The following is a 26,051-nucleotide window of genomic DNA, read 5'->3' on the forward strand; positions in this document are numbered from 1 at the left end:
GGATATTATCAGCAGAATTCAAGTTGGATGGTTGAAGTCGAGGAATGCATCGAGCTTATTATGCAATAGAAAAATCCCCCTCAAACTTAAGGAAAAATTCTATAAGATTATGGTGAGACCTGCACTGCTTTATGGTGCCGAATGGTGGCCATTAAAAGAGAAGCATAATACTAAGTTAAGTGTTGCAGAGATGAGGATGCTTAGGTGGATGAGTGGCTTGACCCTTAGAGATATAGGATACTAAATGAGCATATACATGAAAAGGTTGGAGTAGCTCCAGTGGAAGATAAGATTAGAGAGAGTTGCCTTAAATGGTTTGTTCACATTAAACGGAGACAATTCGATGACCCGGTTATAAAAGTTGAGGTATTAGATTTGACTTATGTTAAAAAAGATAGAGGTAGACCTAAAAAAACTTGGTTAGAAAATATTAGAAATGATCTTTCTTTATTAGATTTAAATGAGAATTTGACTTTTAACCGGACAATGACAAAAAAGGATTCATGTAGCCGACCCCACGTAGTGGGACAAAAGCTTGATATTGTTGTTGTTGTATTGCTTTATTTTACAGACCTTGATCTCAATGCTACTTTTAAGAAACTATTTGTACGATAGCTCTAAAAAGTTTTTTTTTTTCAAAATAATTTTATAATAATCTTTATCAAAAACTGTAGCCATCCCAAACAAAAAATCCCCATAATCTTGCTCCGTTTATCTGAAGGTCCATCAAATAAACACAATAGGCAAGTAAGAAGAAACTAAAGGCCTCATTAAGACAAATTTCGAGACAAGCCTCTGTCCAATTAGCATATTATTAACTTATTAAGGAGAACACCATACTAATCATTTCCAAATCGCTTGATTCTCATAACTTCTAAGAAAATTTTCTTACCTATTCTAGTTTGAACTATTATTGTATTCAAGGAATCAATCATGTGTAAACTAAAATGACAATGAAACACCTCATAAATTGAAGGAAAAATTATTCTGTACCGAAGTCGAATCCTGTCCGGATATTTCCGTGGATCGATACCGCAGTACTAGGGCTCGATACTGCTCGGTACCGCAACTCGGTATTGCTGACATGACTCATTCTAATTGGTAGCCAAATATAGAACTGCGTTCGACATCCTCACAAAATAATCTCTCAAATTTAAGATACTCAGAAGAACTCAAAGTCCAGATACTTGCCTCCGGAATTGGAGTCTGCATTCCCAACCAGCCTTCTGCTGTTGCTTCCAACCCCCTCTGACGTCCCAAACTTTGCCACAAGCTCCGGTTCCACCGGCCTTGGCACCTCCGGTGGCGTGCTGCACCGTATCAACGCCCAATTCACACCCTCAAAGAAGGGATGCTGCTTGATCTCCGTTGCACCCCTCTTCACACCGAGCCGATTCTGTGGCTCCTTCACAAGCAATCCCCTGATCAGATCTCGGCTTGCGTAGCTCGTCGACGGTGATTCTGGAAACCGAAGCTGCTGGCCGACAACATTGAACAGGGTGGCTCGATTGCCAGACCCTTTGAATGGCGTCTTTCCATAGAGAAGCTCATGGAGGAAAATGCCGAAGGTCCACCAATCAACAGCGCTGCCATGTCCCTCGCCCTTGATGATCTCAGGGGCAAGGTACTCGTGGGTTCCAACGAAGGACATCGAGCGAGCCGATGTTGGCTCGGCTACAAGCTCTGGTAGAGTGGTTTGCCGGGCTACCTGCGGCCCCGGCTCAACCCTTGGTTTCCGGGAAGTCTTAAGCCGTGGGATGAAGCAAGCAGGTTGGATACAGGTTGATGATGGCTCCATGCAGGCAGGTTGAACGCAGAATGTTAAAGATGGACGTTTTGAAGGATCTGAGTCAAGTGATGAAGTCTTTATGAGAGTTGGTGAGACGGCGCATCTTAAGGAAAGATCAAAGTCTGAGAGCATTATGTGGCCATCATCACGAACAAGAACATTTTCGGGCTTTAAATCTCTGTAAACTACTCCGAGCATGTGGAGGTACTCGAGAGCTAATAGTACTTCTGCTGCATAAAATCTAGCGGAAAAGGGGAGTAGTTAGATCTGAAACAAAATAATCTAAAAAATAAAAAAACGAACTTCTAATAAGAACACATTTAAGGGGCTGTTTGGTAGCAGGATTTAGACCGGATTTGAGGTAGATTTGAGAGAAATCCAGACAAACGGCCTAAAATGCAAAACCAAATCTCACGGCAAATGAAAGCCGCCATAGACAGAAAATTCCGTCATTTCGTGCTAAATCCCGGATTTTCAAAATCTTGTTTTTTGCAGGATTTACGAAATCCATTGGCTTGAGAGGAAGAATCCGCTGTTTAAATCTGCTCTACAGCCAAACAATCATATGATATTTAATAGGATTTATTATAAATTTTACCAAACAGTTTTCAAGATTTAGGCCCCTCAGGATTTCCAAAATCCGGATTTAGCGGATTTACGAAATCCTACTTAAATCAAATCCTGAGTGCTACCAAACAGCCCCTAAGAGTTGCAAAGGTCGAAGTGTTACACATGTGGCCAATGGAGTTTATTAAGCTCGCGAGTACCAATGATGAGAGGGTATATAATTCATTCAGGGGCAGGTAAATTAACAAAAATTGTCACGCTAGCTAGGAATTTCCCTGTACAGAATACAAATTCAGTGGCAATAGGCCACAAAAACTAGAGATAAAAGCGCATTTCAATATTTTCCGAATTGAACTCACAGAGTAAATGATTCAAATGAAAAAACAAAAACAAAAAAACCATGCGAGTATACTAGTTATACGAACATGCTAAAATAGAGCTACTTGTTAGTTTTTAATTTCTTTTTAAGTGTTTAAAATAAGAAAAAAAGAAATAAGATAATTACTAAGAACAACTTGCCTTGGACTTCTTCAAAAACTTCCAGCCATTCCTTCCTTTAATTACTCCACATCTATAGCTACTTGAATGACATGGCAATGCGATGACATACAATACTCTATTTTTATAAAATACCCACCTTACTTTGCTTTTACTATTTTGGGTTCTTATAAACTTTTACCCGATGGTGCTGTGGAGGTAGTCAGAAATGAGCCTCATTAGCAACCATAGGAGTAGCAACGATAGTAAAACCCTACAGGAAAGAGACGCTCGTTGCTCTAAGGTTAAAAGATTCATTCTCTTGTTCTCAGGCTTTCATTTAATTTGCTTCATAATAGTCACAGTTCTACAAATACTTTTATTTTTGACAATCACAAATTGTGTTTTCTAGACAATCTTATTTTTCACGTACGAAAGGCCAAAAGTATTTCCAAGTTTCATCGCATTCTAATAGAAATTTGGAACCATCTTGTTTTAATTATTAGATAAGGTTATTTCTCCTATTTTCCTTTTAATTTCTTCATGACATCTTCTGTTACTATTCTCAATTGCAACCTCAGTATAGGCCATTTTGTTCCTAGCAATTTGTTTGCAATACTGCTATAAAGATCTTAACCTTCTCACAACTTAAATCAAGTAAAATGGGGTAGTTCTGTTTAATTTGATGTAGTTAAGCTTCTTATATGTGTTGATCTATAATTGATTAGGTTCAATTTAGGACTATATCAATGTGTTTTAAGTTATGACTCTGAATCAAACTATATGTCATTGCTATAATGATTTTTTTTTTTTTTTTTTTTAATTTCTATATATGTTTTACTTATCCTTCCTCATTTGGGGTTGTTTCCTTAGAGCCTGGCATTGATTTGGGATGCTCCAACTTGAGCTAAATAACTTATATTTATTGGAAGATAAATATGCCCTTTTTTAACATAGGCATTTTTCTTATTGTTTATTATAATGCCCTATTTAGACCCCTCTCTAGTCAACTATAAGACATAACAGAGTTGGTCAATCTAGTCAAATGTATTTTCCATTAACACTCATCTTGACTTTACCCCAATTATGACTGAATGAGTAAAACATAATCTACCTAGATAGTCACAAAAATATATCTCATCCTTTAAGAAATTCATTACGCTCATTGATAAGTAAACATGCATGATTTAAATCATCAAAATATACTATAGAACTTCCTGATAGTTTTATAGAAAATTTATACAGATAAAAAATCTTTAATTTATAAAATGTGCATTTTTTCTATATTACATTCCAAAAGTGTAAATATATCTATAATACTATGGTACAAGATAATTAGGTTACCAACCTGGCCACCTATGAACCCACATTCTCATTTTCCTTTCTAGAAAAATGATTATTGTACTATTTGATGAGCTATAGACTTCGCTAATAATTATAATATAAGATTTAAATATGCAAGAAATAAATAATAATATGCATATGATTATTGTACTATTTGATGAGCTACAAACTTAGGAAGATAATTAATTATAATATAAGATTTTAATACGCAAGAAAAAAATAATAATAGCATGTTGGTCTTTTAAATATGAACATTTCAAATTATAGATATAACTAATATAGTGTAGTAATAAACTTATTAAAAAATAAACTTGATCTAAAATTTAAATAATTAAAAGCTTTTATTTTAACTTTTAAGCAAAGAACATGAGTATCTATAAGAACATGAAATGCATCTGTCATATTTTAAATCAAACAACAACAATAACATCAAGCTTTTATCTCACTATATGGGGTCGACTATATAAATCATTTTTCTCCATTCTGCCAGTTAAAAGTCAAATTCTTATTTAAATCTGATAAAGAAATGGTGGGGGCAAGAAATATAGGGAGCCTATACCCCTCGCCCGCACGGGTGATAAAACCGGATGACGAACCACTAAGCCACGAAACAAAGATGATGACTAAAAAGAGGAAGAGCAAACTCTTACATTTCAAATTAAACTAAAAAGAAGAAATTAAAAGATTACAAACGACGATCTAACAAACTCGAATCGAAAATCAAAGACACCCTAAAGTTGCTTCACTTAGAGAAGAGGGATACAGGTGGAGTGGCACTTGCGAAGAGACGAAAGAGGTTAGAAGCCAAGACGAAATGTTGGAAAGAGCTCGCAAGATTTCCGGAGGGGATGAGAAAGAAGACGAACAAAGCTCGCAAGCTTTTCCAATGAAACCAGCAGGTTCACATTTCCAAAAATCACATATCATTCAACTCTCTTAAAACATTACAAATCCCCCATATATATATAGGTATGAAAGGGAATATCAAAAGACACATAACAATGAATTCACATAGGAATTCCAAACATCACAAACATTAAAAACCTAATTGTTTTTCATGGAAAAACAGCCCAAGCCAAGGAACCGAAGGGGCAACCACGGGAGCCAAGGAGACCTCCCGGAACCAAGACGCCACAGCCACGGGAAACCACCCAGGCTCGGAAAACCAGTAGCCGGCTGGAAATCCAAGGGGCAAAAACACAAAAAACATTACCCCATGGTGGAAGCCAAGGAGCCACACATGGGAAAAAGCAAATCTTGGAATTCCAAAAGCCGGTTTGGAATTCCAAGAGACAACTATAATGAAAAGCATAAAAAGTACATTTAATAAAAGATAAATATGAACTCAAATGTTAGCTAATAATGAGTTAACCCTTAGTTCAATAAGTGAACTAAAGACCAGCTCATAAATGAGCTAAAATTTCAGCTCAATTTTGATTGAGCTTATAAACTCGAGGGAAGCCAAAATTGATTTATTTTGGACATGAGTTGACCCCCCCCTTGTCTACATCAAGAAATGTAACTTCTAATATTTTCTAACCAAATCTTTCTAGATCTACCTCTATCCTTCTTAACATAAGCCAAATCTAATACATCTACTCTCCTAACTGGGTCATCGAAAGCCCGCCATTTATGTGACTAAACCATCCAAGGAGACTCTCTCTAATCTTTATATATTTTGATTTTAGGAGCATCTAAGATTCATTTGTAAGTTTTTTCCTGGTTGTAAATAGGGGTGCCAATATTTAACCTGACCCGAAAAATTCTGGGTTAGAGTCAACTTGTTCGACATACGGGTTGGGTTCTGGTTGACAAAGTCAAACCGTTTCAACAATTGGTGGGTTCGAGTTGACCCAGAAATCCGAAACTAACCCGGTTGACCCGTTTAGTAACCTTAGCTTCTGCCTTTGGCGGTTCGGGCGTTCGGCCTATTCGGGACTGGAGAGCCATTTGCGAGCCATCACCTGACTTCGGGTTTCCTCCCTAACGTGTCCGTCCTCCGCCACAGCTTGTACGAGTCTGCCCGACCATCCAGGCCTCCAGATTCCACCATCTATCAAGTCGAGGCGGCACCACGACAGCTTGTTCGGCCTTCAAAGCTCCTCGTTCCGTGGGTTCCACCGTTCCGCCGTCATTCCTCCACCGTCTGCCAGGCCGAGCCGCCATCTTGTCCGACCGGTCATCCGTCCTCCGTCGTCTGCCAGGCCGAGCTGCCCACACACCCAAAAGTTCGTCTTTAAAGCTCCTCCGATAGTTGCAGTTTGCCAATCTAAAAAAGGGTTTGCGGGTCGGGACGTGTCAACCCGTAACTCGTGCGGGTCATGTCCGAGGTTGGATTTTCTAACCCGTTTTCAAAAATGGGTTGGGCTAGGGTCAAGCAGTTTAAACCCGGGTTAGACTTGAACCCGACCCGCGGACTCGTTTTGACACCCCTAGTTGTAAGGGCCATCTTTATTTTCATTGGTACACGACATAAAAATTCTCTTTAATGGTAAAATTCCACTTCCATGAATATCTTTCATGCTTTATTGCTAGTGTTTCAGTACATGCTTTATTGCATGTTCTTCAATGTTGAATGAATATTTATAGAGAAATCCTCAATGGAAGAAAGTCCTGCACAAAAGCTCTCTTTCCATTATGCTTATCACTTCACACCAAACCAAGCCTTATTAAAAATTTTTGTTTAGAGAATACACAAGCAACCAAATAATACCTTACCCTAATTATGTTCCTATTTTTCTATGAATAGAAACATTATCAAGTTCTCGTAGATGGATGTATCTTTGTACAAGCAGTGGTTATGTAAGCGGCTAAGCGCACAATTCCTATGTGATGTCAATCAAAAGTTCTACAAATTATATGACTGGTGAAAAAATTAGATGTCCATGTTCTCCATATAGAAATAGAAAATTTATTGTTCATCATAATGTTTCGATTCATTCATGCAAAAAGGGATTTATGATGAACTATAATGAATGATATAACCGTTGTCAAAATGAACTATAATCAATGAGAGAAAAATATCATATCAGTTCATATTCAATTTTAATGATGAATGTAAGGGGTGTAGAATTACGAAATAAAACAACATATTTTGAACGGATGAACTCAAGGAAAACCAAATTAATTCAAAAGGTACACAATTTAATACACTCCTTCAAGATGCATATGAATCTTTATGGGCTAGTGCAAAGGCTTTGAAGCTATCAACTACTAAAATTTTAGATATTAAAACCAAGTTCAATGTATCAAATGCATGTCAAAACAACCATATATCTCTATTTAAATAAATTATGCCAAATGAAAATAAATTACCTGTACATTTAAATCAAATCAGACAAATGGTGAAGGCTCTAGATCTTGATTACCAAAAGATAGATTCTTCCAAAAATGATTGTCCTATACTCTAGAAAGAGAATAATGATAGGTTGGAGTATTTGATATGTAGTCATCTACGAAAGATGCTAGAGGAAGATATTTATCAGATGCTTCATATAATAAGTTATGCTATCTTCCACTAAAACCTAGACTTCAAATCGCAGATTATACGACATGGCATATTAAACATATCTATCCCAATAACAAAATAGTTGTTCATCCCGATTCCCTTCCTTCAGGAAAACCACGTAGCATGAGAATTGAACTATGTATTAAAAGTGTTCAACTCATTATCTATGACTCCATATTCTATATGGCAAGTTCAAGTTGTTGTGCATATAATCCACCATCTTAGATGTGTATTAAACCACCATTTATTTTCTTATCATTACAAATATCAAATCCCCAAAGTCCAGCAAAATAAATAAATGTATTTTAAGGCAATTTATTGATAAGTTAAAAATTATGTGGGAAGGTCTTATCACCTTCACGATGACCATTTTAATATGAATAATTGTTATACGGATAATTAGTAATTTTTTCAGCCTATGCAATGTTGTTGAGATGGAGTACACATGGTGGATTGTTATATCCATATTATATAAAACACTTAAAAGCATTTAATTCAGCGTTATTTGATAAGCAATCATGTTTTGATTGTCATTGCATGTTGTTACCTATCAATCATCCATTTAGATAGCCAAACAAAGTAGTACATACAGAGATAAATATTTTTTAAAATATATTCAATATTGTAATGAATTATTCTAAAAGATGGAGTCAATGTCAGCCGAGACTTAAACATTGTAGCCACCCTTCTTTGCAATTAATTGGTGGGGGAATGAAGAAACTTAGGTGATCATATGCTTTGACAAAGAAACAAAGGAAAGAAATATGTTTATAGATGACAACATTAAAATTACTAGATGAATATGCATCAAATTTAAGCTAGCTTGAAAATATGGAAAACTATACATGATAAAGAATGAAAACAAATTATTATCATTTTTAATCTTGATATCATTTTATGATAGATTCCTGAAGTTGTTTGAGATGTATTTTATAAAGAGAGGACCAAAATGTTCCCTGACTCTTTATGAAAGAGATGTACACTAATGAATATTGAATATATAAGAAAATTGGTGGGCATAATGAGCTAATTTGAAAAAAAAAAAAATTTCTACCATCATTTTTTGAATTAATACTTGGCACATGAGATGAAAGTTGATTGCGTATTCAATTAGATATATGTACATCTTGATCACCCTTTTTGATAACTTAAACATATGAAAGTTTTAAGAAGTAAAAAATTTAAATAAAATCTCAGGATCGATATGTGAGGCATATTTGTTAAAGATATTTATACATTTTGCTCTATGTATTTCAAAGAAGATACTGCATAGCGGCGAAGCTCAAGGCGACACAGAATGCTTTTCAATTTTTAAAAACCCTAGAAAACCTTTATATTAAAATGGCCACTTAAAATATTTGATGGAAGAGAAATAAAAATTTGTACATGAATCTTTAAGTTTGAGGAAGTGACGCCATTCTTAAAGTTGAATTAAATTTATCAAATTACATTCAAGTTTACTAATGTCAATAAAATTATAATAGAAAGACAATTGATTTGCCCTGCAATATATTTGATGATATCAACAAAGAGAGTTTTTAAACTCAACTCAAGAGCAACTTAGTAATGCTCAAGAAGCAAAAATTTTTAAATTGTTGAAAAAGCATGTAACTTTGCAAAATTTAATTTTTTTTTTCAAATTTAATTATTTGGCGATTTAACTTTCAATATTCATACATATTTCATTGAAGGCATCTTCTATTATTTGAATATGAATCAAATGCTTATCGAGCTTGTTATTGAAGAAGATCAACAACCAAAACATAATAATGATTACTTTATTAAATTTTGTACACAAGAATATGAAAGTGGAAATGTAATAAGGAATAGTGGTGTTTATATTAGAGCTTGTTCCTATAATGCATATGAATGTGACTAATATGGAGTGCCAAAGAAAATAATTGAGTTGAGCTATTTCGGTTCAATAGTGATACTATTATATGTGAATGATTCAATACTAGTAGAGATGCCATTGTAAATGATTATCATAAGATAACTGAAGTGAAACATAGGTCCCAAGTTGCAACAAAATGAGTTTTTCATGCCAGTTAAACAAACTCAACAAATATACCATGCAAATTATCTAGCAAGAAAAAGATTGTTGGATCATATGAGACGGTTTCCATCAAGTATTTCTATATACCCTCATTGATATTAAAGATACTAAAGATGATAGAAAGATTTGTCAGAAAGAAATGAAGATCAGTGTACTCATGTTAATCTATATATACAATGAGCTCGGGATAAAAGAATCTTAGTAGACAATGAATCATAAAAAATTACTCAATTGCCACTTCCAAGTTTTACAAGAATGTTAGATTCATCATTCATTGTAGATTATGATGACAAAAATAAAAGAACAAATGAAGAAAATGGGGAAGGAATTGAATCTAGCAACACTTCTATTAACAATTAACTCCATAGTATTATGCCTTTATATCACATAAAAAATATTACTATTGTTTTCGTAGATCTCATAAAACACTTTGATTTGTTTTATAAAATTTTAATTATTATAATTTACTATTATATATTTTAGTAAATTTCATCATTCATTATATATCAATACAAATGCTTAAATTTGATGTCTAAATTATAGATATGGCGTCCACCCATGGATCTCATGATAAACAAGTGAAGACACCAGACGACGAGCAAATTGAGATTGAGGAGCAAGAGGAACTCACTCTTGAGCAAGATGTGATTCGATACAATGGACCAAAAGAAATTTTCAATGAACCAGAAGCTGAGAAGTAACTTCATTAGTAAAGATAATTTACATGTATTTAAATAATATTCACAATCTGAATTATTATAGGTTCAATAATCCAAAGGCATCTCTTCGGGCATTCAAAAGTCTAAAACAGGAATTGATGGAACCGTGGATGTCTTGGAGAGACATTCAACATGATGAGAGGGAGAGGCAATGGAAGTATTTTCTGGTGATAACTATCTTATTTATCTTTAATATATTCTTTTTTAGCTTATTTTATGACTAATTGATTTTTTCCTTATAATTTTAGCATTGTTATAGCTACATTGATGAACCCCAGGGTACACTTCTTCGACGTACTTGGGAGGATACAATACAAAGTCATGTCAGTCATATTTTAAGCGAAACACACAATGTTGCGAAAATGGGGACTAGCTCTAAGGATATCTCTACTTGGGCGGATAACCATCCTAAAAGGATTGCAAAATGCATGTCCTTACAAATGATTGATAAGTGCAATATAGATGCCCAGAATGATCGATCACAAGTGGCTCATTCAAACCACCTTATGGAAGGTGAATTAGCAAAGCATGATGGTTATGCCATCTCTTTCATCACTCCTTGTAACAGCATGGTGAGATTATTTAAATATATGTTATAGTAGTAATAAATTTCATTCATCATTATAATATATTTATTACTATTATAATTATTTTTATAATGTAGTCTATGTCACAAGAGAAGTTGCCCACACAAGCAGAGTTATGTAACATGACACATATGAAGAAGGGTACAGACAAGTTTATTGATAAACACTTACATCAAAAGATGGTATGCATGATTTTAAATTATACATCTATAACGCTAGTAATATGATAAAAAAACTAATATTATATTTTATATTTTCGATTCATGTACAGGATGATTATGCAGCCAATTTTGCAGGGGGGTGTGGGGACTCATGTAAATATAAGGGTGGTGTTGACATTGAAAAATGGATGAAGGATGCAACAAACTCAGGAAAATCCCAACTGTATACGCACATATCCAATTATCTTAGCTCCAATTTCAAAAGGACTACTCGCGGTGTGCACATAGATGACTCTTCCAAGGCTCAATCTCGATCAAGACTATCACATCAACATATGATAAAAGTGGAGCAGGCAGTGGAGATTATGCTTAGATATGCTTTGGATTCCTTCTCAGATCGGCTAACGCCAAATATTGCAAATCAAATTCAAAATAGCTTGCGTGGAAAGGGGCTCAGCACTCGTGAGGATGATGAAAATGAGGATGAAGATGATGAGTAATCAATCCATTAAAATGAAGATATATTTTCTTTTAGCTTTCATGAACAACAGTTTTATTGCATTAGATAGTGTCTGTCACAGGCACTAAAATATTTATTGTTTATGAAGCCCTAATCCTAAAATTTTTTAATATTATGTCATTGATAATTTTTTATAGTTCGTTATTGTTAATATTATGATTGATGTGTCACTACTATTAGATTTGAAGTATTGTGATGTGGCGTGTCACTGCAATTATTTATTAAATTATGATATGTTTCAATTTAAAGGAAAATTCTATAAGATGGTAGTGAGGCCTGCAATGCTTTATGGTGCCGAATGTTGGCCATTAAAAGAGAAGCATAATACTAAGTTAAGTGTGGCAGAGATGAGAATGCTCAGGTGGATGAGTGGCTTTACCCTTAGAGATAGGATACGAAATGAGCATATACGTGAAAAGGTTGGAGTAGCTCCAGTAGAAGATAAAATTAGAGAGAGTCGCCTTAGATGGTTTGGTCACATAAAACGACGGCCTTTCGATGACCCGGTTAAGAGAGTAGAGGTATTAGATTTGACTTATGTTAAGAAAGGTAGGGGTAGACCTAAAAAGACTTGGTTAGAAAATATTAGGAATGACCTTTCTTTATTAGGTTTAAATGAGAATTTGACTTTTAATAGAACACAATGGAGAAAAAGGATTCATGTAGCCGACCCCACGTAGTGGGATAAAGGCTTGATGTTGTTGTTGTTGATATGTTTCAATTGCAACTGAAAATTTAGAAGTAAAATTCTAGATCCATTTTATTTCATTTGCAGCAGATTTGTGGCAGAGTTGTGATGAATGTCCAAATTTGCAGAAAATCAGTAACATGATTGGTCAATTTTTCAACATTTATGATAAAAAAAGTGACAGATTAGGCATTCATTAATAGTTTTGTGACAAAATCCATCGCATATATGTTACCTCATGATCAAAGTGACAAAATGGCTGCAAATTTTTATAACAGATTAACGGCTAAAAATCCATCAAACTTAGTGATGGAAGTTTAGGTTCGTTTAAAAAAAAAGATTACAATTAGTATTTTTGTGACAGATTGACTGATAGAAATTCCATCACAAAATCATATTTGTGACAGATTTAGGCTTTTTTGTGACAGAAATCATTTGTTACGTTGCAAATTAGCTTAAAATGTTATAGTAGTTTAATGGCACCTCTGTAGTCCTCATTGTGGCAACTATTTCATTATGATCCTCATAAAAAATTCAATGATTATGCCTCAAAGAACCAAGGACAGCCTACCTTGAGGATAATAGGCAAGGAAAATTTATGTCAAGTTTAGATAAGAATTAGATGGCAGATATTTTATGGAAAGGACATGAAAAGTTAGGAGGCAATGGACAATCAAAGTAGTATTATCATCTAACTCAATAACAACAACAACAACAACGATTCTTAATAAAAAATCCATATCAATAGCGCCTTCCGGCTTTACAATATCAATAAGCTTTAGTACATCATTAGTAATAGTTGACACAGTTATAGTTGCCATGACTTGAATAGACAAAAGAGCGATCTAGGTATACAATTTCACCTCATGTTTTCATTGTGATTTAGCAGGAGACTCACAAAGTTCCTAAAATGATAGCAAGTATAATTTCTAGTCTAACAATCTACAAGAGTTGTATTTGACTCTCAGGCATCACATTTATTCATATAATATAAATTTACAATAGTTCACTGGTTTCTCAATTACAAGTTACAACTTCATTCTTCAGCTACTATACCATCTAGTTCATACATGATAGTCACCAAATGTGTTGAGGATTCTGATGATGCTATCAATGATGTGCATACTTGCTACATTCATTTTATTACATACCGAGGTTGATATTATTTTGGGTACGAATTGGATATCAATTTGTCGTGTTATTATTAATTAGGACAAGAAGAGAATGAATAATGCAAACTTGATGTAATACCTTTTAACTTTAAGGGTGCTAGGACAACAATATCTTATAAAATGTCTACACTTAAAGCCCAAAAGAAGCTTGTACATTGGTGTACTACTAGTTAACTTGCTCACATATCAGATCTTAGCAAGTTTAAGCCTAGTACTAGTTTAGATAGTGTACTCATTGTAATACACAAAAATACAATTTTATCTAGCAGATCATTGTAATGCCCATTGTTAAAGAAGTAAGCTTGTAGAGCTGAGGTGGCAACTAAGTGACTCCAAAATATTTAGATTTTCAGATTTTTCATGTTTTTATCAGAATTTGAACTTGGAATAATTCAATTTGAGATTTGATGCATTTTCAAAAATATAGTCACCTCTGGTTGAAACCTACTTTCAACACCGCTATCATCAGGTTCAAGACTTATCGACTTCAATTTTTTGGGATGTGGAGGATCAAAATTGAAATGCGGGATTAACGAGCTTGCTCTGTTATAAGCAAGTTGGCCCACTTGAGACCATCTTACAACATATAAACAACTTTATCAGAAAGAGAGTTTGCTGAGTTTTAAAAATGGCTGCTCGTCATTCAAAAATGGTAGCATGAATCTCAAAGTGGGGGAAATTTAAGTTTAATTATTTTGAAATCACGCGACATTCTCTAAATTTATATTCAAATGTTTAATATGATTGTTGCATCACATGCAAACATTTTATTTTTTGTGATTTGATGTGCTTTTAAAAAATAAATATATAACACTACTAAAAATTTATCGTGACCCTTCTAATTAATGGTATGCTTCTTGAAGTACATACACTTTCAAGGCAGTTGCATGCTTCTCAGAGCATTGCAGTTGCAAAAATGTATCTATATGCTTTTCAGCACATTTACATGATGTATTTGCACTATGCATTTGCATATTTTACCCATTTGGATAAACTAAAAGACAAATATTTTATAATAATATTATTATTATTACAATAATAATAATTAAAAACCAAATTGATTATATTTTATAATTCCCAATTGGTTACATATTCTCGAAACCACTTAATCAAAGCATTAAACTCTTGGTCAAACTTTAATGATTAAAGGAGTCCAAATACAGGTTTACTCTAACTAAAGCTAAGATCAACTTACTCAAAATTTCATAAAAGGATAAGGAAACCAACTACAATATCATATCAACCTTTTATTTTGAATTGGCATACATTTTAATGCAACCTTGTCACCTTCCTTAGTTAAAAAATGAGAGAAATAAAGAGGAAAGAGTGCTTTTTATTAAGAAAAAACTTCACTACTTGGAGCTAGAAACCATTCTAAGAAATCAAAACGAACATTAAATAGGCCAACCAAAGCATCCATCATCTCAGCACACATAGGTTTTTTTTTTCATCACTTTAAAACCCAAATTTCTGATAAATTTTAAGACCTACTATAGAAAGCCTAAAGTGGATTAGCTTGACCCCAAAGACTCCTGTAAGGTCAGTTAGGGATGCAAACGAGTCGAGCCGAGTTCGAATCGTGAGCCAAATCTCGAGCTTGAGCTTGGCTCGAGGCAACTGAAAAAAAGGTCACGAGCAGCTCGAAAGCTTCCGCGGTCCACCTTTCACAAACGGTTCGCCTTCCGCGCTTCGCCAGTTAGCCTTCCGCAGTTCGCCAGTTCGCCTTCCGCGCTTCACTAGCTCTCACATGGACACGGTTCACCTTCTATGGTTCGCATGTGCATAATCGATCCACTCAACGAGTAAAGGAGCCAAGCGTCGATTCGATCAAACTCGATTACACAACGAGCACAAAAATCTGCTCGAGCTCAAGCTCGAAACTCTATAAGCTCAACTCGCGAGCTCGTTAGCGAGTCGAGCTCAAGATAATTTGTATTATTTGATGAAATGGAAACATAAAATACCATGATATAATTGATTCTCTATTCGAGAGGAGGATTTATCTCTCTCAATTCTCTAAGCGTTGCTAGAGTCCAAAATATAAGAGAGATCTCAATTTTCAGCCAAATTCAAGATGCCCTAGCCCTAGGAAAACAAATTATTTAATGCTTACAATCCAAAAGGAAATATCTAAACAATCCCTGCATTCAAATTTCCCTCATAAACTTCTCCTAAAACCTTCCTAATATGCTCTTTTGGACTATGTAGTTTGATCGGCATATGCAAGAGGTAGAACTTCTCCACTCTTGATGCCCGCAAGCCGATCTCATACGGACCGGCTGGACTGATCTAGTGGACCAGTCTAACAAAACTCCCCTCCTAAAGGCCCACCTTGTCTACAAGGTGGAAAGACAACACCTTCCTCCCTTCCCTCGTCATCACAAATGGTAAGAACCTGAAGAGTTTGGTCCTCACATATGTGCCCCGGCGTATACCTCTCGTCACATCTGAAATAGAGCCCCATCGTCATCTTCTCCTGTAATTCTGTTACTATGAGCTTGTTGAAGTTGTCCCCAGGTCTTCCTCTTGCAGTATTTTACTTCGAAGTCCCTCGAAAAGTATTCAATGTTGGCTCCTTAGATATTGTGGGCTCCGAAAATTCGGCCCTGGCCTCCGCCCGCTTTTCTTTTTATTCGGCGAGGGAGTTTAACTGAATAAGTTCCGAGGTAAATTTTGGAAGGCGGATGGGCTTGTAGATAAGACACTACCCAGAGATTTCGCCGTCATTTTGTGAGGACTTTATGATCTGAGTTCTGGTTTCCTATAGGCGCAAGCCCCTATAGTTAATTACCCCTCCCGACCACGGGAAAGAACTTTTGATTAAGGCTAGTCGTCAATCAGATACGTATAAAATACGTGTTATCTGGCATATAGTAGCAGCATAGGTTTTGGTTATTGGGAGTTTGGAAAATGGTTAGGAATTGAAGAGTTTGATATTTAAAATATGAAATTTCACCATCTTGCACTTAAAGCGGATGGTGGGGGAATGGATGATAGACCCGATCAAGATCCCATGGTTCCGTCGTCCCGGGCCATCGTCGTCCAGGGTCTACTTAGTCAGAGGAGGTAGTCGACCCAACCTGACAGAAGGATCCTTGTCGGCAGCCATGGGTTGCTTCGTCCAAGGGGACCTTGTAGACCTAGGTTGGATGTTTGTCCAAGGGAACAAATTTGAATCCACCTTAGCTAACAGAGGGCTTTGTGCCCTATCGATCATATCTTATTGATTCATATCTCAAGGATTTTATGCCAATAAGGAACGTAACAGCGCTGGCCATAACCGGTATCTCATGGTGCCATTTGGCGGCAAAACCACTCGGTTCAGAGGGCCCCGGGTCATAACCGTTTATCCTGCGGTGCCATTTGGCGGCGAACCGCCGGTCAGAAGACATGTACCACGTCCTTACTGGCAGGAGACTGTTTTGAGAATGGATCCTAATGATATTTTCGACTAGGCATTTGGCTCTTTGTAAGCTGAAGTTATATTTGAATTTGTCCACCTCGGCAAACTATTGCAGAGGGTGGATGGATTTTGCTTTAAACGATTGATAGTTCATTTCAATTTTAAATATTTTTGAGATTTTAGGATTTTGGATGATCTTTGGAATTTTTGGATTTTGGTATTTTTGTGGAGTTTTGGATTTTGATAGGCATTTGGGTGGAATTTGAAAGACATTTGAAATGTACTTTGGATATTAAGGAGACATTTGAAAATATTTGGGAACCCCTCCGGTTGAGATCTGCATTCAACACGGCAATCATCGGGGTGTTCAGGGTCATTTCCATTTAAAGCTTGAACCTTGTCGACTCTGTCTGGCTGTCGACAGAGAATTTGGTTTCTTAGGCTTTATGCCTTTGAGAGTGAATTCTCTTGATTGTAGGCCTTGAAGGCCTAATATGAATGCATTGAAACAAATACACCAGTCTCCACAACCGTGTATTTGTTTGAAGAGTTTGAACCCTGTCGACTCCTATTGATCCGTATAAAAGGATCGGGTTCGAACAAAAATTCACTTATTGACCCACGTAGCATCCCTAGACATCACGTGTGTACTAATAACACGTTCGCCGAGGCCCATGCGGGTGTTTGGGGGCATTTCGTAATTATTTATTGAACCTTGTCGACTCCTACTTACTTGCTTAGGAGGATTGGGTTCAAAATTTGATAACTCGCGCAGCATCCCTAGACGTCACGTGTGTACCAATAACATGCTCACTGGGGCCCATACAGATTTTATGATTACTTTTTCCCTTTAGTGTACCTATGTGTATACAAACTACGGTGCGCGTGCGGGATACTTTGAAATATTTGACTAGTTTTCTATGATAACTTGTAGAGATTCGTAGTCAAATGTATCTGCTATGAATCCTCTGCTTCTACCAGAAGAAGATCAATATATTTGTCGCTGCATCTTTACAAGCTATATAAGTATCCCAATTCTTGTCATAGGCTCCTTACACCCTTCTTATAGATTGCATATCATGTATATGACAGAACTTCTACTGCTGCTCATAAGGAATTGCACTTATTTTGTATTATCCGCCTCTGCTTGTAGAAGACCTATGTACTTACATGATACTGAGTGGTTATTGGTTATAAGTGATTTGTCATTTATATTTGTATTGGTTAGAAGATGTTGTGTTTGCTGCTCTGTATTCATGGAGGATAGACCCTCTTTTTAGTATCTCTGATACTGTCATTTGTAGAGGCATTACTACATTTATCACTAACCATTTCATGCATGTTGGCTAGTGAACTATTGTAGTTTACAATCTCCTTATAATCACTTGTAAGCGCATTATTACTTGCACTATTCAAAATAACTCATGATTTTCATAATAATTTCGTTCTTTGATGATTGTGCTTTGACCAGTCTGATGATCTTCATTTAAAGAATATTATTGCTCGTAGATTGTCTAATTTGAATGTGACAAATCCCTTGGTGTCATATGAAGATGACTCGTGCCATGCATGATGAATTGGCTTTTCAATTGGAATGAAAGTTCTTTAATGCTCATTTAAGACTTTGTGTTGATTAAGCGATGAGCCAAACTATTGCATTTCTCCATTTGACCCTTGTTGAAAATATGTTGTTACACAGTCATGTTGAAAATTCACAAGTTCATATTCAAATTCATGTTTGAGTATCAAGCTCAAGCTTGCGTGTGAGTAGAAGTTCAAAGTTTCCTTGTCCAATCTTGAGTCCTTGTTTTGAGTTTAGTCTCTAATTCTTCCTCCATATGGTCCCACTTGCTTGAGTTTCAAACGTCCAAGATCATGTCAAAGTTATTTGCATTTGTTCTTTTGAGATCATCAAATCCAGTGTCCCAAATTGTTACAAGTCCTTGTCTGTATTTCAGAAAAAAATTCGGCAATCTCCCGCGCGTTCCCCCGTTTGGGGGAAAAAGCCAAGAGGCCGCCTACCGCCACGTCAATAAAGATGTGCACGGATTGGTGTTGTGAGACACCGCGGCAGTGATATTTTTTATTTTTCTCCCACCACGCGCAATAAAGGGTGCATGGGATTTTAAAAAGCATTTTTATTTTTATGAAAAAGGGCAGTTTTACTCCCCCCGTCGGGTACTTATAAGTTTATCCGCTTCACCGTACGTTCCGCACCGGGGTCCCATCCCACCACGCGCAACAAAAGCATGCTTGGGGGCGGTTTTCCGGTTCGCCAGCGAAACATTGAAGTAGAGTTTTGAGTTTAAGAAGAATTCATACCTTCGCGGGTTTCGGTGTTGGCACGGATCGAGGGGTCACTCGCCACCTCGTCGTAGGTGTCACACCGGGGTCCCATCCCACCATTGCGCACTAAAGACGTGCTTGGGGCGTGTTTACCGGTCTGACTGAACATGAGGTAAGAGAGGGAGGGGGAGCAACTTTTTTAATAATTAAAAAAAATTAATTATAATTAATTTAAATTTAACTAATTATTAATCCATTATATTTAATTATAATTAAATATATTTAATATATAATTAATTTGACTAAATAAATTTAATTACTAATAATTATTAATTTAATAATAATAATCATTCATAATTAAAATAAATTTATTATGAATGATTATGTTTATTATAATTAATATAAATTGTAATTTTAATATATAATCAATTATTATATTAAATATTAATAATAATAATTAATATTATGATAATTAATTTATAATAGAATTAAGTTAATTATAACATATAATTTAAATTAATATATAATAATAATAAAAATAAATAAAAATCCCTCTCTCCCTCTGCATTTCACAGGAGTTTGGCTCAAAGCGAATGAAAGCGGAGAGTTCCTTCACAACCCGGCTGAGCTCCTGTTTGTTACTTCCGTTCAAATGTTGTAATACGATTAACAGGGGACGTTCGAAAGCAGTCAGGCGGCATAGGGGTTCTCGGCAAGAAGCCTCTTTCTCGTCTCTCTCTCTCTCTCTCTCTCTCTCTCTCTCTCTCTCTCTCTCTCTCTCTCTTCTCTCTGGACCGAAAGAAGCAAAGGGCTCGAAATGGAGAGAGACGGCGGCTGGGGTTCGGAAGTGGCTACGGAAGTCGGAGCTTGACGGGATCCAGGCGTCGGTTTGAGGGAGTCTGGCTATGGCTTGGATCGGACTGGGCTTGAGCTCGGTCAGAGGCTTTGATCATGAAATGGAAGAGAGGAGGGAGCAACGAATGGGAGAGGGCAGGAGTTCGTGTGTGTGGGATCGAACAGAAGGAAGCCGCCAGCGAAAACCTCGTTTGGGTCGGGTATTTAACGACGCGAGCGGGTAGAGATCGAGAGCGGGCTTCAAGCAGAAATCACGGGATGCGAATGTTCGGAGCCGATTTCAGCCGGATTAGCGGCAGGTTTCGTGGATCCAACGGTTTACAGGTATTATTTTTCGTTCTTTTGGGTTTATCTGTGGAGGTCAACAGATATCAATAAGGTGGTGGTCATCCTGTACGAGCCTCCTGAGCTGCTGTCTCCCGTTCCTCTCTCCATGTGCCTTTGATCATCCACCAACTGAGCTTTTCCCAAGTCACAATGCCTCATCGCTCTAACTGCTACGCGGATCTCTGATTTCAGTCCCTTCATAAAGTTCCCCTCCAGTACAGTCTCTGGAAGCCAATCTAACTAGAGAGGTACTCAAATTGCTCACAGTACTCCACCACTATCACCTCCTACATCAAAGTGAAGAACTGCTCATCGAAAACCCCTGCTGGTTTGGAAACATTCCAACAAGCAGTCCTTAAACTCCCTCAAGGTTCGTATCGGTCGTCTAGTATCCCTCCACAAGTACCATGCTAAAGCCTTCCCTTCCAAGCACATCCCGACTGTCGTCCGTCTCTCCCCCTCCGTCAACCTTGTAGATCCCCCCATGGGCATCCTCTCCCTCAAAAAATAGGCATATTCAACTTCCTCACGCTCAGATCGCCCCCGTCACCTATGTTCCCCTCATAATTTCTCCTTCCCCAAGGGGGTGATTCCCCCCAAGTGTCCCAATCATCCCTTTTACATTCATACCCAAGCCTTTCATAAAATTCTCACCTTCTCCTTTCAAATTTAGCACCCCTTGGATCATAATAAACCCTCCCTTTTCAAATTCAACCCCTTTTTGGTCATAATTACTCCCTTCCCTTTAAAATCCCATCCCTCTCTTCTCTAAATCAGCACAAATTAGTTCTTACCCTACCTCCTCCCCCTCCCCATACCCTCTTTCCGACTCCTCCCAAGGAATAAGCCCTCTGAGAGGCATTTTTTCTATTCCCTCCAAAATGCCCACCTCTTGATCTTCCCTTTGTCTGATTGGCTTAGGATTTTCCCCACTTCCCTGGCTATCTACGCCTTCCCTCACCTCTGATGGCAATATTTTGGTTTGACCCTCGAACACTTTCTTCAACATCTCCTATAGGATGGAAAATTTTAAATCAATCTTATTATGGATGATTGAAATATCATTTTTTAAATCTGAAACTTGAGGTTAGAGATATGAAATTTTAAATTTCATTTGTCTGATCTCCTCTTCTAATACTTTTACCTTTCTTCCCGTCATAAGTCCCCAGATCTTTATTAGGGTCGAAAATCAGGATTTCCACCACAAAATAGCAAAAATTACGAAATGAAATAAAAAAAAAAAAAACTGTTGTAGGAATTCCCCAAAAACAATATGGAAATCGCTCTAATACCAATTTGATAGGAAGCACTTATAGATCTCAAGTAATTCATATCAATCTTTGGAAAACAGCGAGAATTCTCAACAAAAATCCACATAAAACTAGGAAAAAACATTAGATAATTTGTATTATTTGATGAAATGGAAACAAAAAATACCAAGATACAATTGATCCTCTATTCGAGAGGAGGATCTATCTCTCCCAATTCTCTAGATGCCGTTAGAGCCCAAAACCTAAGAGAGATCTCAAATTTCAGCCAAATTCAAGATGCCCTGCCCTAGGAAACAAAACCATTTAATCCATACAATCCAAAAGAAAATCTCCAAACAATCCCTACATTCAAATTTCCCTCCTAAACTTCTTCTAAAACCTTCCTAATATGATCTTTTGGACTATACGGTTTGATCGGCATAACCAGGAGGTGGAACTTCTCCGCCTTTGTTGCTCGCAAGCCTATCCCGTATGGACCGGCTGGACTGGTCCAGTGAACTGGTCTAACACCATCCTACCATCCTACCAAGTAAATAATTATAAGATGGCTCCTAGAATCACCTATAGATTTGTACCCTACACTCTTCTTAGATGAGATGGATGGAGTGTAAGATTGAGGATGACACTCCATCTTTATCACTCTTCCTTCCATGCTTTTTAATGGAGCTATTGAATAGTGGAAGTTTTTGGTACAAAGGTTATGCATAATTGTTTTTAAGAATATTTTTTCTCTTAGATTTTTAATGAATAAATGTTACTCATATATTTAATAATTTATGCCATTTTAATAAAAATGCACCATGCCATGTGCCATATACTATAGCTACATAGGACCCCTGTGCCATAGGCCATTATTCACTATCAACAACTAATGGTTGAATTATAGAGATGCAACATTTTTTTTTTTTTTGAACTTATTTATACTAGATGGAGATCATAGAAAAATGTATATTAATAGTATTGCAATGTTTTATTCCTAACAAGGCCAATGTAATTGATAATATGTTTAAATAATGCATTTAGAAGCATTGAGTTGAAAATCATTAACAAGGTCATGAGATTAAATTAATAATGAGCAGGAAACAAAGAAGTTGAACAAAAAATAGTAAGGTCACAAGTTTTTCCAAAAATTATGCTAAACAGACACAGGAAAGCTTGGTTTTTTTGTTCAAGTTTAACTAGTATTTATCTTCATGAAATTCAATGTCTTATCAGCCTCACATAAAGTAAAACTTCCCAATAAGATGTTAATTTCCACTAAAGCCATGCATAGACAGCATGGTGTTATGATCTCTTTGAGATTAAACAAGTTTAAACAATATCATCAATATTAGATTAACATTCAAAAGTTTTGTAGTGATAGAAAAAAAACATACACTAGAATCAATAGTCAAAGTTGTTCCCTCAAAAAGAGAAAAGATGTTGCATTCCCTATTCCTATGATCGTTTTCTTCAGTTTATGAACCACATTAGCTACAACACAGCTCTTATTTAGGGGTATATCAATCGGCGACCCATTTTTAATAAGTCAATGTGCAAGAATTTATAAGCTTTGGTTCGTTCAGTCAAGCAAAAAGGATAAAAGAGAATACAATTAATCAACAATCAAGATTAATCTTGAATGGCAACAACCAGAAAGGCAGAATGCAACCATCATGAATGATAGACAGAGCCTAAAATGTAAATAAAATAAAATAAAAAAACCTAAAGAAAAGCAATGTTAGAAACATTGAGAGAATTTCCAAAAACGTAAGGAAATCAACCGACGAAAAAAAAAATAAGCTAAGGTTTAATGTATTCATAATGTAATTTACCTGGCAGCATATTCAGAAAAGTGCTTCCCTGACTGTCGTTGCCTAAGCGTGTGCAAATCACCACCTGGACAGAATTCCATGACTAAGCACGAAAACCTGTCAGTTTCAAAATGAGTATACAGAGTTGGAAGAAAAGGGTGATCCAGAAGCTGAAGAATATCCCTTTCTGTCAGAGCCCTTGTCAGTTTCTTTCTGCTTGCAAGGGAGGCCTTGTCCATCACTTTCATTGCAAAGTAGCATCTAGTCCCACTCAACCCTGAGAGGTAAACACTGCCAATATCACCACATCCCAGCCGTTTGAGCAATTTAAAATGGCTCATACCCAATAAACCATCTCGCGACCGAGCCGCGATAATGGCCTTCCATCTTGGATCATTTCCCTTGTGAGGCTTATTAGCACTCCCAGTAATATTACTCCAATTGCTATCATCACTGAGCCCACTGCTATCGCTTGCTCTGCTCATGCTTGTTTTTGCACTCTCAACTAAATCACCCATAGCACACGCTTTTGTACTCTCACAATTCATTTCCTCGCTAAGTATACCATCACTAGTAACCCCATCACTCCTGTAAGTACTAGTGCAGCTATTAATGGCACTCTTTGTAGTTACAATAGTGCTGCCAATGCTACTGAGTGGACTGACATTGCTACTAGGTGGCAGGGAAGCATCCCATACACACTCCTTTTCTGTTGAATCCTGCATCAAGTATGTATTATCCATACTTTGTGATGCTTTATCAAAAAACAATGGGGATGAAAGAGTACCTGACGGTCTAGCTTCCTCAACCAAGCTCTCTATAGAAGAAAGAGGAGAAGCATTAGGTTTCATTCCTGGATTCCGAACTGAAATATCCTCTATAAAAGGACCATTAACAGATAGACCTTTAATCAAGCACCCGGCATCGGGCCTGTTTCCATCAATAGAAACATAGACCGTCCTCATAAGATCCACATCTACGGGTTCTGGCGGATGGCTTGCTCCAGAGAAAGAAGTATTCCCCACTTCATCGTACGAGTCATTGCGCTTCAAGCTAACTATATCAGGAAATGACTCCTTTGTTTCCAGGAAAAAGCTCTTCCCTTTGCAGGCCTTCACAACTGCAGTCATATCTAAATTTTTATACTTCTGAGCAGCATTCGTGCCTTCTTCCCCTCTCGAAGCAGTTGCATGCAGAACCAGAGGGAGATCAGCAGCCGGGACCTGCACTATAGAACTTTTGTATTCAGGAACCTTCTCCATTTTCGCTTAGTCTCTAGCATCACCAAGATTGAGTATAAAAGGGTGCTATAGATTCTCCAACTTTGCTCTCCAATCCATTCCTCGCAGCAACAAATGAATCAAAAATTATAAGATTTACGCTTACTAATGAGCAATCCAGTAAGTGCTCCTATACAAAACTCATGAACTAGATTGCCCTAGCTCAGATACAAAAATTGTCTTGAAAGAGCTGAACACTACAAATAAGCAATTTCACAACGAAATCCGACAGTATGTGCCTACGACCTTCACTTCATCAGTGAGATGCCTGAGAAAATAATAAAGCCAATTGCTCATTAGATCATTAGACAAAAGAGCTCCTAGTTTTCATCCCTCGATAACAACAAACATACATCAATGCAGAAAATAACCTTTCTTGATAGATTTACAGAAAAATCACTACAATTGAAATGAATAAATAACCAGATCTTGAACCTAAATAAAAAATCGAGGAAGAAAATGCATCAAACGGAAAAATCAAAAATGAAAAAAGAGCAAAGAAGAGGGAAAATCCATAAAAAATGCAGGTCCTTCAACGCATGCCTTAAGATGCTATACATCCTCCATAAAAACTACGCCGAATACAATCACAAACTCGAAAAGCAAAATTTCTAACAAGCACTAGTCATATGCCTCATATTCGGAAATCTCCAATCAGCGATGAATGATAGAGATGAAACCAATTTCCCCAAACAGAATCCATAAAAGAAATTCGCGGCAGCCAAAAGTACGTAAGAAATCAGCGGAGTCGGTTTGAAGCGCTCACCAAACGACCAACACCGAGCATTTCGCGAGCACGGGCTAGGGTTTTCGTCAGCTTCCTTCTCAGCCCTTCCGTTCCTCGCCTAGTTCTCGTCTCTTCCTCCTCCGCGCGAAGAGCTCAGAAAGAAGAAGGGGAAGTGAGGGAGAATCAGAGAGTGGCAGAGGAGACTGAAAATGACAGCAGGTCAGCGAGAATCCTCTCTTTCTTTTAGTGTTTTTATTCAATTTTTTTATAGCATCATTTAAAAACAATTAATCAAATAAAACATAGTAAAACTTTAATTTAAATAGGGGCAAAAATGTGAAATGATATCAAATTTTCTAAAGAAAATGCAATGTATTTTCTTAAAAAAATTTCAATTCCTCTCTAACCGATGATGAAAACTCCAATATTTCTTTTTTTTCTAGTTTTACTCTCCATTATTTTGACTTTTTGACGTGATTGGCGGATTCAATGGATTTAAATAATCTAATGAAAGTTTAATT

General features: G+C 36.6%; 2 protein-coding genes across 7 annotated transcripts; one reads left to right on the forward strand and one right to left on the reverse strand.

The window, feature by feature from the left end:
- Window positions 1-948: 948 nt before the first annotated feature.
- On the reverse strand, window positions 949-25,759 carry LOC110100544 (serine/threonine-protein kinase D6PKL2-like). 6 transcript variants are annotated; one of them, XM_020828098.2, is made up of 5 exons: window positions 25,570-25,759; window positions 24,428-25,071; window positions 24,311-24,340; window positions 23,545-24,232; window positions 949-2,030 (listed from the first exon to the last, which is right to left on the reverse strand). In XM_020828098.2, the coding sequence occupies exons 2-5, from the start codon at window positions 24,783-24,785 to the stop codon at window positions 1,163-1,165; spliced, it is 1,944 nt and encodes a 647-aa protein (XP_020683757.2). In that variant the 5' UTR covers window positions 24,786-25,071; window positions 25,570-25,759; the 3' UTR covers window positions 949-1,162. The 6 variants fall into 6 exon arrangements, with proteins under 6 accessions (XP_020683757.2, XP_020683756.2, XP_020683755.2 ...); XM_020828097.2 differs by having other exon boundaries at window positions 23,545-24,340; XM_020828096.2 differs by having other exon boundaries at window positions 24,311-25,071.
- Window positions 1,862-11,870, forward strand: LOC110100545. Its single transcript, XM_028692539.1, has 6 exons — window positions 1,862-1,993; window positions 10,285-10,438; window positions 10,504-10,627; window positions 10,709-11,032; window positions 11,125-11,229; window positions 11,319-11,870. The coding sequence occupies exons 2-6, from the start codon at window positions 10,287-10,289 to the stop codon at window positions 11,706-11,708; spliced, it is 1,095 nt and encodes a 364-aa protein (XP_028548372.1). The 5' UTR covers window positions 1,862-1,993; window positions 10,285-10,286; the 3' UTR covers window positions 11,709-11,870.
- Window positions 25,760-26,051: the final 292 nt, after the last annotated feature.

This window comes from Dendrobium catenatum, unplaced genomic scaffold (assembly GCF_001605985.2).
Source record: "Dendrobium catenatum unplaced genomic scaffold, ASM160598v2 original_scaffold_224352, whole genome shotgun sequence".
NCBI classification, from domain to species: Eukaryota; Viridiplantae; Streptophyta; class Magnoliopsida; order Asparagales; family Orchidaceae; genus Dendrobium; species Dendrobium catenatum.